At 39.6% G+C, this 18,733-nt stretch overlaps 1 protein-coding gene across 1 annotated transcript; it reads right to left on the reverse strand.

Moving 5' to 3' along the window:
- Window positions 1-553: 553 nt before the first annotated feature.
- On the reverse strand, window positions 554-16,667 carry LOC148077435 (G protein-activated inward rectifier potassium channel 1-like). The gene is made up of 3 exons (XM_087794097.1): window positions 15,737-16,667; window positions 3,324-3,540; window positions 554-2,234 (listed from the first exon to the last, which is right to left on the reverse strand). Exons 1-3 carry the CDS (start codon window positions 16,403-16,405, stop codon window positions 1,585-1,587), a joined length of 1,536 nt encoding a protein of 511 aa, XP_087650223.1. The 5' UTR covers window positions 16,406-16,667; the 3' UTR covers window positions 554-1,584.
- Between the last annotated feature and the right edge of the window lie 2,066 nt (window positions 16,668-18,733).

Genomic DNA, 18,733 nt, shown 5'->3' on the forward strand with positions numbered 1-18,733 from the left:
CTTCTACAATAGCTGGTTCATTACAATGGCTGTTACAACTGAAGTATAGCAAATAAAAAGGTCTTACATCTGTAGCTATGATACTGTACTGACCAAAACATCGCTTTAAGGCAGTCTATGTACTTTCTTGTCTGCTGGTCATGTGATGGTGGTCTTATCACTTTCCCCTATGACTGTATAATGGTGGATTCACAATCCAGTGTCCTGATTAATGTCTGTATTCTGGCTGTTAACTAAACTGTTCCTGGTATTAACCTCACCTGCTGAAACTTAAACCTAGTGAAAGATACATAGTTAAATAGTTAAAAATGACTCATTCAGAGGTTTTAATTTATGACAGGTAATAAAGAGATGATTTGGTGTGAGAGAAATATATCAACATGTGTGTGAGATAGAAAAGCCAGTTTCAAAACAACACCCTCTTAGTAGGTGTTGCTGGAGATTGTCCCAGCTACTAATGGCTGAGAGGCGGGGTACACCCTGAACAGGTCGTAAGACACACAACCATCCACACACACACCCCTACACCCCTAAGGACAATTTCTCAATCAATCTCTTGAAAAATGTTCACAATTTATTTCATTTTAATGGGATACAAAACGTCTCTAATCCCTTTGTGTTATTATTCATTTGTGTCAAAAAGAAAGCAAATGGTTTTTGTCCAACAATTTATCGACTGCAGCTAATTCAATGGGAGCTATTTGCCAAAGATGTTGCCAAGAAAATCCGACTATAAAGTATATCAGTTGGTTATTTGGTGGATCCAACCGTCGTGTGCATCAAGAAGTCGTGATCTCCCATAAATAACACTTTTATTACTAAACACTTTTATGTTGATGACTTTAGTAACTGCCCTTTGTTCTGCCGCGAGTAGCATTTAAAAAGTATTAAAAAATTACAACCCAGACATGTGATGTTGGTGCACTGTTGTAATAATAGATTAATGGGAATGGTGGAGTTTTATGCAGTTTTACTCTCATCAACTTTATTTATAACATCTTGGTGGACTTTGTGTGCGTTGCTTTAAATTATGAAGCCTACATATTAAGCCTTAGTTTGTTGCTTCCCAATGTCAAGCTCAAAATAATGACAAAAATCACCGTGACTTAAGCGTGGTCAAATAAGAAAGATTAAAAAAGTCAGTTAAATGTAGATATTTTACATTAAAAACATGATGTACATTGTTCCCACCACAAAAGATGGACCTTTACCACTTAGTTAGAGACGTCGACCACTATCCCAAATATGTCAGATGTTGGTGGTCGTGGTGGAAATACTACGAACTAAACTTTGGTGAGAGCTTAACATGGAACATACATTACTTAAAAAAAGTGGGTGACAGTAGGTGGCACCGATGGTGATCTTTCAGAAGGACTCACAGTAGAAGCGGATGGATGGCTTATCATGTTCTCCTTGAAAAACAGTGGCAATGGACGGCTGAGTAGAAAGTCTGCAGATGTCAAAGTCTGCATAAAATGAGCAGGAAATCATGAGAATCACAGTAGTTCTAGTTTAACGCAATAGCTCATGAAGCCTGATTCTTTTTCAAGTGTTTTTTTCAAGTCACGATTGTCCCTGCGAACATCAGCGGTCTGCGTTCATTCTGCGTAACTTGGCGGGCAGGTTGTCCTCTGGCCGACCCCCCCCGAATGAGGTCTGAGCCGGGGTCATGCTGCTGATGGCCGCCGGAAGTCTGTGCTTCTCCACCTCGACGTCCTCCATGTCGATGTCCAGCGAGAGCAGCTGGACCTGCTCCTCCGGGTGTCCGTGGCGTGCGGCGGGAATGGAGCTGGACCTGAGCCTCTGGAGGCTGAGCGGCAGGTCGCCCGTGCTCGACGCCTTCCCCCCGGGCAGCGCCGAGCCGCTCTTCAACGCTCGCCACAGGTGCTCCTCTTTGGTGGAGCTCATGCGCTGGAGTTTAGAAGGCAGCCGCGACGCCTGATCCTCGATGTGGTCGGCGGAGAGAAGCCGCTCTCTGCGGGACCCTCGGCCGGCGTTGCCCTGCGTCGGCGACGCCGGGGTCTGGGCGATGGGGAGCGGGTTGGGCGAGGTCAGCGGCGACTTCTCCTCCTGTTCCTTGACGCTGTACGGAGGCGTCGGGACCTCGAAGGTGTTGTGGAACTGGGAGTAGTCGACCCTGAAGAAGCCTTCTTCCAGGGACATGACCGGGAGGAAGCGGTGACCCCATAACACCTCGTCCTCGGTGTACGAAGTGCGGGCCTGGCAGGTCATTCCTGCAAAGACAGAAAGAAGAAGAACCTGAAACGGATGTGATGACGTGGACATGATGGAAATAACTCATTGTTTCATAATCGATCAGCTTCTGGAGATTCACTGTTTCAGAGATTAGTCTTTACTGCATTTTTTTCACAATCGTCTGAACACAATTACAGATATTTCTCCATTTTTAAAACTCCAGTGTGACTCAACATTTCAAACATTCCTCTTGTTTGTTCTTATTGTCATTGAAGATTCACACATATAATATTAATATTTTTGCAGTAATTCCTGCAGTTTCTTTTCCCCGTTTTTTCTGTCTTTTTTTCATAAAACTCCAAATTACTTCCGAATGTTTGACATAAGCATGCATCGAGGCGTACTAGATAGAAAAAAGAAATCGGACATACTTGGAAATAGTGGAAGAAATGATCCTACCCAAAACATAATGCAGTTTCTGTCAATGTAATTTTTTTCTGGATGATCAGAAAGAGAATAGGTGTTGGGTTGATCTTGTGTAAAGTGTAGTATTGTAGTGTTGCATTTTTAAAACTATTTTGTTTCGTTTGTTAACAGTTTTGGTATTGTTACAGACGAGGGCGGGGACCCAGCGTGATCAGAGGAACTGTAATATATTTTACAGGGTGAATAATTATTTATAGTTTCATCTTATTAAACAGGGGTTGGTCTATAAGTGTATAAATTGTGTTAGAATGTGGAAAATATAAATGACAGTTTAATAAGGTTTATAAATGGTGCAAAGAGAGATTATTCATCCTCAACATGTACATCTATATTTATGTATATATTTAAAAACCTTGACTGGCATTAATAGTGTTTTGTATTTAGTGATGACACTTAAAACTGTGGACTACAATAACAAAATATAGTGTGTGTATAATGTAGTATAATGTGCTCCTTTAGTAAAAGTGGAGGATTGCTTCAGGGAAACGAGACATCGATATGAAAAAAATATGAGATAAGACTTTGTGTTACTGAATAATTCAGGAACATGGAATTAAACATGCATAATTGTATATCACTGAGAGACGCCACGAGCTAAACGAGACAAACATCTACGAGATGATCTTCTAAGAGGATCTAACCGGTGGTCTCCACGATGCCTTCCAGGATGACGACGATCTCGAACTGCTCGTTCATCAGCGAGCGCTGCGACAGGTCGAAGAAGGGACTCTTGGTGTTGATCTCGTGGCAGATGGTGAGCGGCGACACCAGGAAGAGCTGGTCAGCTCCGGTCCCGAAGCCGACGTCCAGCTCACACTGGTCCAGGGGCAGGAACTCTCCCTCTGGGGTCTGTCGTGACTGGACACAGGACAGATACGCGTTTCATTTCAAAGGGTTTTTAAATAAAACCCTACATACATCATAACAAAACTGTGTTAATAATATTTTAAATATCAGAAGATTTTTGTTATAAGAAACTACTTTATTTGGTTGATTACCAAGCAGTCTGCCGGAAAATTTGGTGTGAAATGATCTATTTAGACCAACTCCAACATTCTGCCTTCACTAATTTGAGGAAACCCTCTCATTCAGCGACATATCTAGGCCATGTCTGTGAAATGTTCCCAGGATTACAGATTCAGAGGCTGTGTGCAAATGAATTTGAAAAAGTGTAGTGCGGCCTCATAATGTAGGATTTTTATTCCAAATACTTATTAGAGAGTAATGATGGTGTCGCTGCTGGGAAATACGGCGTGACACAGCCGCTCCTCTCAGTTTGACTACAACTCATCCTCGCTAGAAAAAACGACTCTGAGCCTCCGTGCTCTCATCACTTTCACTTGCAGAAGAAGAGTCGGCGCTTTGAAAATCTACAGAGAGTCTTAGAGCATTTTCAAGCTGAACAAAAATCAAAGTAAAGATCCGATGTTGAAGCTTTTAGCGGGATGTTTTACTGTCTATACTTAATAAAAAACACAGATGGTGTTGGAACAAAAGCTTGATTAATAATGAATTTCTTATCATAAAATATAGATGTTTGGATGAAAAACAGTGTTGACGATGGCGGACATCGTTACCAGATAAGGTTTTGGTTTATATAGTCAAGAGGAAAGTATTCAAATGATGTGCTGTGTATGTTTGTATAAATGTATAGCAACATCATTCCTTGGACTGTGCCTCCCATCTTCACCCTATAAATAGATAGATAGATAGATAGATAGATAGATAGATAGATAGATAGATAGATAGATAGATAGATAGATAGATAGATAGATAGATAGATAGATAGATAGATAGATAGATAGATAGATAGATAGATAGATAGATAGATAGATAGATAGATAGATAGATAGATAGATAGATAGATAGATAGATAGATAGATAGATAGATAGATAGATAGATAGATAGATAGATAGATAGATAGATAGATAGATAGATAGATAGATAGATAGAAACAAGAGCTCCTCAACTATACAACATGATAATATGTAATGAAGTTGTTGATTATTCCACCAGAAATGATAAGCAAAATGTTTAGATGGGTCGATGAAGCTACATGAAGTGGTGTCCTTGTTTTGAGAGCCCACTAGATGGGTCTTTTTGCTGAAAAAATCTCAACATAACCTCATAACCTTATTAAACTGAGGGTGCCACCTTGAGCTCTACAATATAGGATCCAATTCATAAGTCTTCATCAGCCTGTCACTAGTAATCAGTACAGAGAGGTGGTGTTGACTTCTGAAGGCAGAACTGGTTTAAAAGACTGTAGAAGTTAGTCTCATTAATGTTACTCCACACTTGTACATTATAGCTGTTGAGTTGTGATGAATCTCTAAAATGAAGTGTCCTCCCACTGCCACAGTTAATGATGGAGAGGGCGTGGGGGAGTCATTGAAGGTGGTCTTAGTGCTGTACCTCATCATCCACTTCATCGCCTCCTCCACTAAAATCCTGCTCACAATGTTAATCTGTACAAAACTGGTCTGGGGACTCTCATGATGGCAGCACAGAACCAAGGGCCGTAACGTCCTTAATAAAGGTGATCTGGACTGTCTTTTTGTAGATTGGGATTCTGTTACTATTCTACTCAACAATAGAACGCAGGAATTCAGTGAATTCACTTCAGTTCCCTTTTTTACATTTATCTTTTAGTATATTTTCCGGCCTTTAGTGCTAAAATTGTCATGTTGACCATTTGATGCCCTTGTTTTTGTTTACTTTCTGTGACTGCCTGAGGCTCAGGCAGGTGTGCACGGTCGTCGGCTGATTTCTTGGCGGGTTCTTCCTATTCTTAAGGAGCATCTCGTCCCGGAAGAATCCGCCGAGTATTTCGTCTCCTGACTTGGGTTTGGCTCTTCCATTTGTCTCTGGATCGATCTACTGTGTTTTTGGACTGTTCCTATTCTGACGTTGTCAGCATCTTTAGTTCTAACGTAAGTTTTTGCTTGATCCTTTTTTTAGTTGTCGGCCAGCCGCGCCCCTGCCAGCGTCCTGAGTTTCCTGTTTTCTTTTGTGGATACGTTTTTGTTTCTTGACACCCGTTCTTGGGCACGTTTTGGAACTCTGAACTACTTCCGCATCTAGGTCTCCCGACTTTGAACACCTGACAAAAATGATCAGTTCCATTTTCACTGGAAGATGCCAATGAACATAATTTGTTCAACATTTGTTCCATTTCCATTCTGTCCGCTAGAAACTGCAGATTCTGTTCTTGGTTAACTTGAGTGTCGACTGGTCCAATAATGGATTTTTTGACACGTTTCTTGGCCACTGTATTGTTTAGGAGTAATGCCAACATACTCTATAACTGTTTTATGGGTATTGAAAAAATAAACAAATGAATTCTCAGGTCTTTTACATTCCTCCAATTCTATTGAATCACAATGATTAACTTCTCACTGACTTGTTATTTCCCAAATTCCCTAAAGCGGCTTTCCTTTGATCTCGGTTTAATTCATACTGAGTTCAGTAGGAAGATGTTTTTTTTACATTTAAGAATCCAAAAAACATGATCAAAAAATGTTCCAACATTTCTTATTCATGCGAAGAATAATATGTCCAGACATTAAAGAGAGACTGTTGTTTGCTCAAGGGTACTCATCCACAGTCTCATTCTCTTCGCCGTCTGATTAAAATTGGATGAAGAAGAAAGTGTAAGTGGAACAAGAAGGAAACGCTTTAAACAGAGGCAATTTTATTATGTCTCATTGAAATACATTTGTAAAAAATGAACCGTAAACAATAGTCCAAACGTCTATCAGTTACCACTTTTCATTGTAACAAGGGGTAGGAAACACTTTGTATAGTAAGCCAGGATATTACATATATTGATGTATTGCCTGAAAAACAAGGTCCATCCATTAAGTAGATAATAAATTATTGTCAACTAATGTGAAACCCTCACTGTTCTTCAAATATTGAAGTCTTCCTCTCCAGGATGCACTAAGTCCTTCATATTACTTATAAAGTTCTCCACCGTCTGAAATCTTGGCGAACAAGAGGTTACAAGAGTGACTTCATTCATCCAGCCAGCTGTAATCAAGCCCCACTTTGTTTATACAACAAGTCCCTTGGAAGTGAAGACTTCTGGGATTGATGCGCGGTGACAAACCTTGATACTTGACCAATCACAGCAGAGTGGACTTGGTTATCGTAAACAAGATTTAATCTCCAGAAAGAGTTTTCAGTGGGCAGGCCTTAAGCACATTTTGTAATGTAAATATTTTAATTAAAATAGATTTTTGTACAAACAGACACATACTGATGATACAATAGAGTCCAAGATCTATGTAAGACTCACTTAAATCAACACATTAGGGGCCCTTTAAGAAAAAACAGTTATTTCAAATTGAGATTTTTGGACTGTAAAGATTTACTTTGAACTATATATCTTTTCTTTTTTCTTTTCTTTTTTACGAAAACCCATTTATCGAATAACAAATGTTATTCGTGTTGAAAAATAATGTACTTTTTTCATCTGCCTTCCTCGCCTCAGAGTTTGTTGTAGAGTCGTCCATGGGCCCTTGTGTGTGAGGAGCCACAGATGGCAAACAGGCTGTCATTTGTATTCAGAGAGATGTTGAGGACAGAAGAGTGTGACATTTCACAAGAAGACGTCTGTGCCCACAGCTCCCGGCTCACCCTGGTGAGCGTCGCATCCTTGTGAATCACCAGCAGCATTTTAACTTGATGGGAATCTGCCCAAAACCTCCTCAACTCACCACCTACAGCCAAAGAGATGACTGGGAATATAATGGGAATCAACTAAATGCAGTATGTGAGCATACAACCAGGGCTGGGTATCGATCGACAATGTTACGGTACTGATACAGAAACCTTCCCTTTGACACTGGTTTCTGAACGATACTAAATTGGAAATCAATTTAATACGATGGATTTTAACAAACCAAAAATGACAAACCTCGACAGAGATTTTTCCGCTTTGCACAAGAACACTTGCTAACAAGTGAAAAATGAATCTGTTCACTGTCACTTATCGGCTTTTCTTCTGAAAAATCTACACATTATCAATGTTTAGGTATCGAAACTTGGAACGAAAGACGAGGCATGTTTCGGTACTTGGTACTACCAAGCCCTACGTACAACTAAACTGCTGGGTATATGGTAGCGTACTGCTAGCTTGCAGGTTCATGTGTCGGTATAGACTTTATGTAGTAGACTTTCCATATATTGTATTGTATAATCCTTGTGTTCTCTCAGGGTCAAAGTGACCCAAAGGCTTGAAAACAAATGTGTTTGTGGTATCCCTTGTGTTGTCTCTGTTACCACAAACACTTTTGTTTTCAGGCCATCGGGTCACCTTGACCCAGAGATAACAGAAGGTTAAAGGAAAAAAAGGGGCTCAACCAGTATCTCCACGAACATATTAACATGACAGAGGGATTTCACGTCTAATTCTTCACTCTCTGCAACGAAGAAAAAAAATAAATGACATCTGCCAGGAAACAAAGAGCCGAACTGACAGTGAACGGTTGCGGCGAGGTGAGAGGAGTGTGTGATCTCTTATTCCTGCTAAACACTGAGAGCCACCAGGGGGAATTAATGGTGGTTGGAGGAGGACCTGGCGGAGAGAGCTTCATTTACCAAGCCACCTGAGAATGGGCTTGAGTGAAAGCAGCTCCCTTCCCGGCTGACTCACTTCTAAGACTCTCTGTCAGAGTTTGTGGGTGATTTAAGAGCGAGGGAAAGAGCTTGATCTTCAGTAGAAGAAAAAAAATTTCCATCACAGACTGATACCATAGGATAAAGAAAACCCTACACTTTGGAAGGACCTTTGTGTAGCAAATTGATCAGTAATATAGATGCAGATACGTTCAAGTGGGTTTCTTTGTGTTTACAATATTTGTTTTAGTCTATAGAGAAGACCTCTCCGTCCATTTTAACCCTTTGATCGTCAGCCTTTTTTCCCACTCGAAGATAGAATCCTGGTCTTGAACATGAAACGTGTGACAGAGGGTCAGCATTCCTAGTCCCTCGACAGCAACAATGTGCTTTCTATACTTCTCAGTTTCTCCACATCTGACAGTCCAGCAGATACGGTGGGTCGTGTTCACGTGTCAGCCTGTCAGTCAGCGTCCTTGCATACATCCTCTGGTGATATCGTTGCCCCTTATCGTTTATCTCCTGCTGTGGACTTTCACGCGGCGAAGAGCCTCTGTGAAGCTGACAAGAAACAGCTGTCACTTCACTCCTTCTATCGACCTGACTTTTCCATTTCAAACTTCTAGTATAGTTCACGCCGTGATATAGAATAAACGACACACTATTATTGTGCATAATAATCATAGTACTGTAGTAGTTTAATTGTATTTAGACATATTTTAACATGAATTTTTGAAAAGATGTAAAATAATTTAAACAATAAGTCATTTAATTTGAATTGATCATCTTTTTTTATTTAATTCAGCTTTATAAATGTTTTATTTTGTGTACTAATATTAACGACCTCCCCGGCTTCCATCAATACATATGCACTAGTTGAGGGTCATTTATCTTGACCCAGAGACAACACAAGGGATGCCACAAACAGATTTGTTTTAGGACCTTTGGGTCACCTTGACCCTGAGATAACACAAGGGTTAAAATGTAAATATGCTGTGTTCAAATTACAATCCGGACAAAGTGTTTTTTCGTGTTTATTACAGGCTGAATTTGACTCAAATTATAGTTAAAGCTTTTTTTTATAACACAACTGAGTATTTTATGGTGGTGTCAGCCCTCTGCAGATATGCTTTTATGTTAAGCATATTATCTGCTGCCGACAATTTGGATGTTTTTTTGATCACTTAGGCATCTTATCCACTTTTTGCCTGTTCAAGCCTTGTCGTTTGAAAAGCACTGCAACAGGACATGCCTCTGCCAAGGACCTCATTTCGCTTCACTCTAAAAACACACTAGCTAATGTTGTTGTTGTTTTCGTCGTTAATCATTATTTTGGATCAAGGCAGAAAACTCATCTTGGTGTCACCAGGGTTGTCACTTCTACCGCTGAGTGATGATTCCAGGACTAACGGAGATGTAGGATCCACACCTGACCTTGGGTCCAGCCTCAGAGCTCCCCCGAGGCGGGACATGCCATGACATACAAGTGTGAACACATGAAGCATCGAGCACATGCCGGTATTTATAAACAATATATCTCTCTTTTTGCCGTGGTGAAGAAAACCGCCGGTGAAACAAAGAGATAACACTCGCTCACGTTTATTGAGGCCGTCAGCCGCTCCCATTCACTCTCCCAGCCCTTTCTATTTTTGTGAGGAACTTCAGAGGCTCGCTTTACAACTGACTGTGGTCTTGATCCATCTCTAACCGCCGTCACTCAAGGTCTGGAAATAGAATTGCAATGTGTCTTAATGCACTTCGGGTGTATAAAAGCTTCGGTTTCATGTGGCCGTGGAAGATTTGTTTAGGTTAACATCACGAAACAAGGAATTCCATTTGACTTATATCGTCCCACACTGTCTTCTGGGTAAGACGGGCATGTGACAGGAAATACTGCAGCGGTCTGGGATGTCGCCAGGGGTCTGACATTTAGCAAACCCAATGTCACCAAGTTTAATCTCGTAGATAAATCCTGTGTATCCTGGTCTCGTAAGAATTTACAACCTCTCTGTAAATTCATCATAGGTCGACTTCCTCGCCTCGATCGCTGGCTTTACTGCATCATGTCTCATTTGTCCACTTCGTAAAAAAAAAGGTCCGGCCCACATGCCGGTGACCTTGAGCCGCGCACCTGAAAGACCCTGAGGCGATGCTCGGATTGTGTTCGGCTCCAGGGCAGATTTCTTTTTATTTCTCCTACAACCCAGCAGCATAATGGAATAATAGACAGAGCTTTATCGCCTTTGTAGTGTCACTGCGCAATTTAAACACGTGGAAATGTGAAGAATTTTGATGAAATCCTCTCTTCTGCAAGACAGAAGTGACTGCTTTGAAATATTGAGAATAAATCCACAGTTTGCAAGATAAGAAAAAAAGATTTATTATTATTATCCATTCAAATATATTTTAAAGACCATTTACAAGAAATGTAACGTAGGTCTGGTCGTTTTCTTACATTAATTAACTTGTAATATCATGATTTTAGTCACATTTAAGGAATATCATAACTCACATCTTAACATTAAGTGATCACTATGAACTTAATGTAAAGGTTGAGGGAGTTCATTTAAGAATAAGGTTAAATATCATATACATAGATGTCACATACATGTTTTTAATGTTATTAATATTGTGAATAAAATATAAGGGATAACATTTTACTCATTCGTTAATGAAACAAGTTATGGATTGAAGTTGAAATGAATAAAAAAAAAACAAGGGTATAAGCAATCAAAATAAATATATCAAAATAATTGAATTTTGCACAAATTTACATACTTTATTTTGGTTTAGATTAGAATGTATTTCACGTTACGATATATTGTTTTTATGCAGCTGCTGTGGTTGCCAGATTGAGGAAGTGCTCTGTTTTAGAGCTGCTATTTTAAAATAACATCGTCACAGCCGAAAAAGGTTTGCCGTTGTTCCTCTATTTTATTTCAAATGGTTTAAGATCCAACAGAAAAGAAACATCAGGTTTTGAAAATGCTATTCAATCGTATTTGATCGTATGTCAAATATACAGGGGAACCATAAACACATCGCAGTCAGTAAAATCTGTCGGTCAATGTCTGCTTGTATTGCCTCGTGACGGATGAATGTTGTGCCTCGTTGTGTTCCTTAGAATCTTGATGCAACGAAATGAATCACAGAGTCGAGCTGAATCGAAGCATCACCTGGTGAATCAAATTATGAGAGCGATGCCAACCTGTAGAAATAATACAATAATAAAACAATTGATCATGTTTTATACACACCTACATGTATGTGGATGATAAGTCGTGTTTAGATGTTAATAGAAATTTGGGATTTAATGTCGAACTCATGGCTCAGGGGCCAAAAGTTATTTCACGAGACACAATAAAGCTTTTAATAAACTAGGTGACTCCTTTGGAATTCATTTCAAATTCAAGGTGCACCAAAAACTAGATCACATCCGTTCATATTTATCTAGTTTTTGTTAAAATCATCTGTATTTTATTGTAGATTTATTATATATATTTTATTTTTTTATTAACTTTATGTGTGTATGCTTTGTCATTATATAATGTTTATGTATGGTAAAACAAAAATCCCCAATTTGAAACGTTTAAAGGTGTATAATTCAAATTAATTGCATATCTACATTAGAAGATTTCAGTGTGTAGTCTCCTAGAAAGAGAAAAGGTACGGATTGACAGGCATTTTGTGAAAGGCTGAGTTAGTTGGAACTATAAAATGCAGTGTTAAAAAGCATGATATCTGAATCTGACACCAACCAAAGCTGTCACAAAACTCATATTTCCTGTTAAACAAGCAACAATGATGAACTAATCGTCATCATTCAGCCTACGATCCTGACTGTGTTTGAAATTTGTGATTAGATTTGATGTCCATGATGTAAGAGTTATTTTCCTGCGGGCATGTGTTCCAATACAACCGTCAAGGAGGAGGAAACCCAGCAAAACCAAAACGGCATCATACGGCCCCAGTGACACATGACGAACCATGACGTCTGTACATCGAAGCAGGTTTAAGAAGCTTTTAAGAGTTAAAAAAGAGAAGAACCTCGACAATAATCTCTAGCGTCCACATCCTTACAACTGGCTTGCAAATTGAGTCAAATCAGCAAATGTACTGCAGAATAATCTTAACGGTCCATTGTTTCAATCAATTTTCATTGATAATGTGGAGTTAAGGTAAGGTAAAACTTTATTGATCCCTCAGGAGGTCTCCTTCGGGAAATTAAGTGACTGGGAAACTTGATAGCAAGTCGAGTTCCATCTATTGGTTGACCTGAAATAAGGTTCAATTTGGTGACGAGTTGATGTGAATTCAACTGAACGTTATCTTGTTTACAAGAGGTTTTTGCCAAAGTTTAAATTCAGGTCTATAACGGTGTATTAAGTTGACTTAAAATATCATTAAATATCAGCTTTTTTCTTCTTTTTGTAGCTTCGTGCTTGTTTCACGTTCCATATCCAACCATAGCACATCAGCTGCAATCCATGGTTCTGCCCAAAATTATAGACTTTACACTATATTAAGGTAACCCTTGTGTTATCTCAGGGTCAAGTTGACCCGAAGGCCCGAAAACAAATGTGTTTGTTTTATCCCTCGTGTTGCTTCTGGGTCAAGATGGATAATTGCATTTGTTTTCGGGCCTTCGGGTCACATTGACCCTGAGATAACACAAGGGTTGAAGCTTTTTTTTCCAATAGCCACTATCAGTTATGTTGCCGCCACAATGATCAATATGAAACATCTAAATAAAACGGACATTTATAAGACGTTTTGAGATAAATGAATGTCGTTGCTTCTATATGACTTGGCAGCACCAGTCCCTCTCCAGGGACACAAATGTGATGATTCTGCGTTACTTCCACGGTGTCAGGATTGATTACAAATAACACGATGTGTTTTATTTGCGCGGCTCCTCTTTTGACACTTGAAGGTGCAGTAATTGGAAACGGAAACCAGGCGCTGGCACATTAATGGTGGTGAGTTATTGACCTTTTTACCTCGCCACCCTTATTTTAGTGTAGGAAATGTGCATTAGTTTCAGGTGTGGATGAATGATCGCACTTAAACAACCGCCGTGTTCAAAGAGCGAGATGGCGAAAAAAAACGGTTAATGCTACAATGAGTATTCTAGTGAGATTGTCACTTAAAGAGCAACTAGTTAATTGTCACGCTCCTCGACAAAGATGATGAATGTGTGACGAACTGTTGAGTCACAGTAAAGTCCAACTGTCCTCCATGTGCTAATGTTTGCATGGACGATCACAGAATTCAAGCTTATGCATTGAGTGTAAATGAGTGACTATTTCAGATGTTATAATTGCAATTACAATTAAAACAAAACAGTATGAGTTTTGATTATGTATTGGTGTAAAAAAAAAGAGTGGAATCATTTTATTTATAGGAAACTCATCAGTCACTGCATTAAAGGGTCAACAATGTTTACAATTTGACTATATTAATGACAATTTCACCATATTTTTGAGCAGATAATGTGAAATTGATCTTGGACTAAGTAAAACAAGAAACAATATTTAATGTATTTGTTGATTCATTGGTTTTAATCACAGAATGTATGCTTCAAAGAGTTAGTTTAGTTCATTCCTATCAATGTTTATGTGCGTATATGACGCTACTTGGATATTGGCAGAGGTCAGTCGGTGTGTTTCCAGTTTGATCAATATAAATATCTGTATTGTTGTTTTCATCACAACAACACCGATGACTTAGACCACCCATAGTTTATGAAGAATATCTAGATTTTTGGATTGAACAAGTACACGCGCCATAAATCTCTGACATTTCCCAAGTTTTCAATCAACAAAATTCCCTCGCGAAACATCTAAGGCAAGTAAATGTTCATTGGTTGCCCTTTTATAGTATAAGTTATATCTTAATCTGTGAGTCTGCTAAATATATTTTAAATTGATTGATTCACACATCGAGTTAGACGAGCCATGTTCACTGAAAGTCTCCATCACTTCCAACACTAATTTCATGAATTAAATCCACTAAAAATACACTTTCTACATGTTTCCATTTCTTGTTTAGCAGACCTTTTTAAAAATGGACCAGAAATTAAGCAAGTTATGACATTTTGAAAGTCAGATTTAATAAAAAGATCATATCTAAAATATTGAACCCCAACTTTCTTTATATCTATCACAGGAAAATGACACTTAATACATATATCACTGGAATTCTCTTTACAAGAATTGTCTGATAATCCATATATAAATAAAATGTTAAACACTATCGAGGACGTGGTCGATTTCTCCAGATATAATTAACACTAAACTGTGGTCCGATAACACCTTGACCTAGAGGCAAAGAAGGGATACCTCAAACACATTTGTTTTCATCTTGACCCTGAGATCACACAAGGGTGAATGGAAAAATGATTATATGGATAGAAAAACTTTGAATTTTGGGTGAATTATCACTATAAAAGGGATTTATTCTAGAAGTGCAGAAAATAATTAAATGGAGGTATGTGTCTCATTGACTGTTAAGTCAATAAGTGTGACCGGTTAAGTAGATGAACCACTCGGGGTCCATCGCACACACAGACCAGGCAGAAGGTGCGGGTGAAACTCGTTTTCATGACCCAGACTGAACACTATAGTAGCACGAGCTGAGGCAGAAAAGGTGTTGACGGTGGATCCGAGGGAAACTTATTGGCTGCAGTGGATGTCAAAGGGCGACTCAATATGCTGAAGGAGCCTCTAGGACAGACCTGGGCTGTTTTTAAATGTTTCCAATGGCTATCTAACCATTTTAATACTAGTACAGCTGTACATGTAACTTGTTAAAGATCTTGGTTATTTTTATTTTTTTCTCTCTCTGTTCTTTTTCTTGGTAATGTTTTTAATTTTTAGAGAATAAAGAGCTTTTCTATCACATTGTAAAATGGAATTTATATTAAGTGAAATATTACAAAATTTATTTTTAAACTTAAAACCTATTGCATTTTATCGCTGTGTATATGTGTTTGATACACTTTATTTTTTATTTAGAAATATATTTAATTTAACTCTTTTTTTTTTAAATCTTAAATAAAATACATATTAAAATGTAGTGATATACAATCAGATTAACACCAAAGCTTTTTTAACAATTCATTTTTTTTTTTTTGTTCTTTCTTTTGGCTTGACGGCCACTTATAACAGACGCAGTATATAACGTGGCCCCTGAGGATTTTTTTTTTTTTGCCCACCCCTGCTCTAGGACCATAACAAATCACGCTGGCCCTCGAGGGGACAGAGTCCACTCCAGAGATGAATGGAAATTCAATGCATGACTTGGAAAGACGTCGTAAAACATAACGAGCACTTACAGAGCGAATGAAGTCACTGGCACTTCTTTTCACACCCAGATAAACGCGTGCGTAAAAGTGAGAATGGAACCCAAAAAAAAACACGCGTCGCTCACCTTTATGAGTTTACACCTGATCTGCGCGGACACCATGTGGCTGTTCCTCAGGTTCCCCACCCGGAACATGAGGCACAGCCTGCCGTCCCGCTGCGAGATGACCGCGTCCTGGCTGAACATGAGCGTCTCCGCGCGCTTCTTGGGCTGCGACATCTTGATGAACATGCAGCCGATGAGGAACGCGTCCACGATGGAGCCCAGCAGCGACTGGAACAGGAACAGGATGATGCCCTCGGGACACTTCTCCGTGATGTACCGGTGGCCGTAGCCGATGGTCGCCTCCGTCTCGATAAAGAACAGGAAGGCGGACGGGAAGTTGTAGACGTTGGCCACGCACGGGACGTAGGACGGGTCGTGGCCGCCGTGGCCCAGATCCCCGCGGATGTAGGCGATCACCCACCACATGGACGCCATCACCAGCCACGCCACCGTGTAGGTGAGGATGAAGATGAGCAGGTTCCAGCGCCACTTGAGGTCCACCAGGGTGGTGAAGAGGTCCGAGATGTACCGGCTGGTCTCGCCGCCCAGGTTCCCGTGCTGGACGTTGCAGCGGCCGTTCTTCTCCACGAACCGCTGCCGCTTGCGCTTCACCGGCGCCGAGAAGGTCGCGCTCCGGTCGGTGTGGACCACCTGGTAGTCCTCGCCGAATTTCCTCCTGATGGCGGACATGGTCGTGGATCTACCTGATGCCACGCACGGGTCGGAACTTGTGCCGGATTGGACTCAAGTTTGAAAAAAAACAAACAAAAAGAACCAAAAACATCAGTGCGTCCGTGGATGTGACCCGCTGCTCCACGCGCGCACGCACCGCTGGGTCTCCACGAGCACGGATTCTGCGCAATGCATGATCCAAATGGCAACTTTCTCCCTGAGGAAGGAAGGAAAAAAAAAAAAACTTTGGAGGAAAATCCGTTGAGCGGTGTCGTTTGTCTGTGCAGTGATCCGCGAGTGGGACTAGTCTGCGTGGAAAGGGGGAGTGAGTGTGTGTGTGTGTGGGGTGGGGGGGGGGGAGTCATGGGGGACTGCGGCACGGGAGGTACTTTTTTGTGTGCGCGCGAGAGAGTGAAGTTGTATGAAGGAAAATACAATTACTGATCATGGAATAACTTTGAGGTAAAAACCTCACAAATAAAATAAAAAAACTACAATAAAGTTCGGTCACTTTTTTTCTAGTATGTTCAGGATCTAAAAAGAGAATTCATTGAACGGTCGAACATACATGACAATTAAATACTACACATTATATATATATATATATATATATATATATATATATATATATATTTCAAAGAAAAAACGTATAAAAAAAAGGATGATCATTTAAATTGATGTGCGTAAAACACAAGCGCTCGAGCACTGCGACTCTGGTTTACATTGCCCCCTAGTGTCACTATATAGGAAGTGTCAGATATTCATTCATTCTTTGATTCACTCTTTCACTAAAGAGATGTTCAGTGAGGCTGTGGAACTTCGGTATGATTTCACACCAGGGCCGGGTCTAGGCAGGGGCAAGAGGGGGCCTGGCCCCCTCAAATAAATGTTGTGCCCCCCTCAAACTTACATGTAAGTAAGTAAGTAACAGCACAATGCCCCCTCAAGATTTGTGGCTGCCCCCTCATACATGCCTGTCTAGACCCGGCCCTGTTTTACACCAGATAAAATGAGGATTATTGTTTTAAAAAAAAACGATTATCAGATTAGTTATGATTTAATATTATGAAAATCAGAAACTTGTATTGCCAGTGTTGTAAGCACAATTTAGGATTTGTTCTGGTGGCAGTACAGAATAAAATAATTAAATAAAATAACAGACATAATAAGCAATGCAAGAATAGAATCAAGCACCAAGGCAATGATTCTGTGGCACCTATTGTGGAATGAATAAACCCAAATGTAACACATTTTAATAACTGGTTACATTTTTTTTGTGGAGGAACCTTCATGGAGCAGAGTCTCAATTTTCAGAGCGGACTAGATGGTAGTCTTGAACTGCTTTAACTTTAAACTATTTTGTTATCATTAGTCCTCACATTGTTTAACCAAGATCACAACCTGAGTGCACTCCTTTATTATATTAATAATCACAAAACAATAATCCATATGGCAACTATAATAATAATAATAATAATAATCTCTATTTATATAGCGCCTTTCATCAGAACTATGAAGCTTTATCAGAAGGAACATTTCTTAAAAGAACAGTAAATGGACAGATCATGTCAAATGTCTAAAAAAAATAAAGGAGGTAAGATGGTTTGGACACACTAAGAGTAGAGACAAGGAACGTGTTCGACTAAGAACGTTTGAGATAAGGATACCAAGTAAAACCAGAAGGGGGAGACATTCAACTCGGATGTGGTAAATGGGGATATAAGAGGATGGATGCACAAGGTAGATTCATGTTGGCCTAAGTCACTGTGGTGAAGAAGAAGGTGAAATTATTATTAAATCTAAAAGAGCTTTATTTTATATAACAATGGAATATGCATCCTAGCTCAGTTGCATGGGTTCGTAATAACCTCATGAGGGCCAGATTGATACAGTCTGTATCAGTCTGGTCCAGCCTTATTGTCACAAACATGTGACTCAAGTGCTTATTTGAGACTTAACGTGACAAGAAGTTACCGATATATTAGTAAGTAAGTAAGTGAGTAAGTGAGTTTTATTTGTAAGGCGCTATAGATACACAAAACATTTGGTCGACAGGAAGATCAAAAGGCATCGCAGAATGAAAAAAAGCACAAGAACAGAAGAAGAAATCTTATTCACACAAAACCAGAAGTCAAAACAATTGCAGAATAATGCACTCAAGGATAATTAAAACCACATAGATGTCAACAGAAGCATACTGCAGTAAAGATAACTATAGGAGGAAACCTGTTCAGAGGCTCAAAATCACACTCATGGGTATAGAATCTAGCAGACGTCAGTGCACCAGGGTAAACACAAGCTAATAGAAGGAACAATAGAAAGGTAAAAAGGATTGAGGATAATGTG

Source organism: Callionymus lyra, chromosome 6 (genome assembly GCF_982586985.1).
Source record: "Callionymus lyra chromosome 6, fCalLyr1.hap1.1, whole genome shotgun sequence".
Taxonomy (NCBI): domain Eukaryota; kingdom Metazoa; phylum Chordata; class Actinopteri; order Syngnathiformes; family Callionymidae; genus Callionymus; species Callionymus lyra.

Coding starts and splice junctions, on each gene's coding strand:
- LOC148077435 (XM_087794097.1), bottom strand. CDS start 16,405: ATGTCCGCCATCAGGAGGAAATTCGGCGAGGACTACCAGGTGGTCCAC. Junction 3,541..15,736: donor TCAGGTGTAAACTCATAAAG/GTGAGCGACGCG, acceptor TCCTGTGTCCAG/TCACGACAGACCCCAGAGGG. Junction 2,235..3,323: donor AGGCATCGTGGAGACCACCG/GTTAGATCCTCT, acceptor CTGTCTTTGCAG/GAATGACCTGCCAGGCCCGC.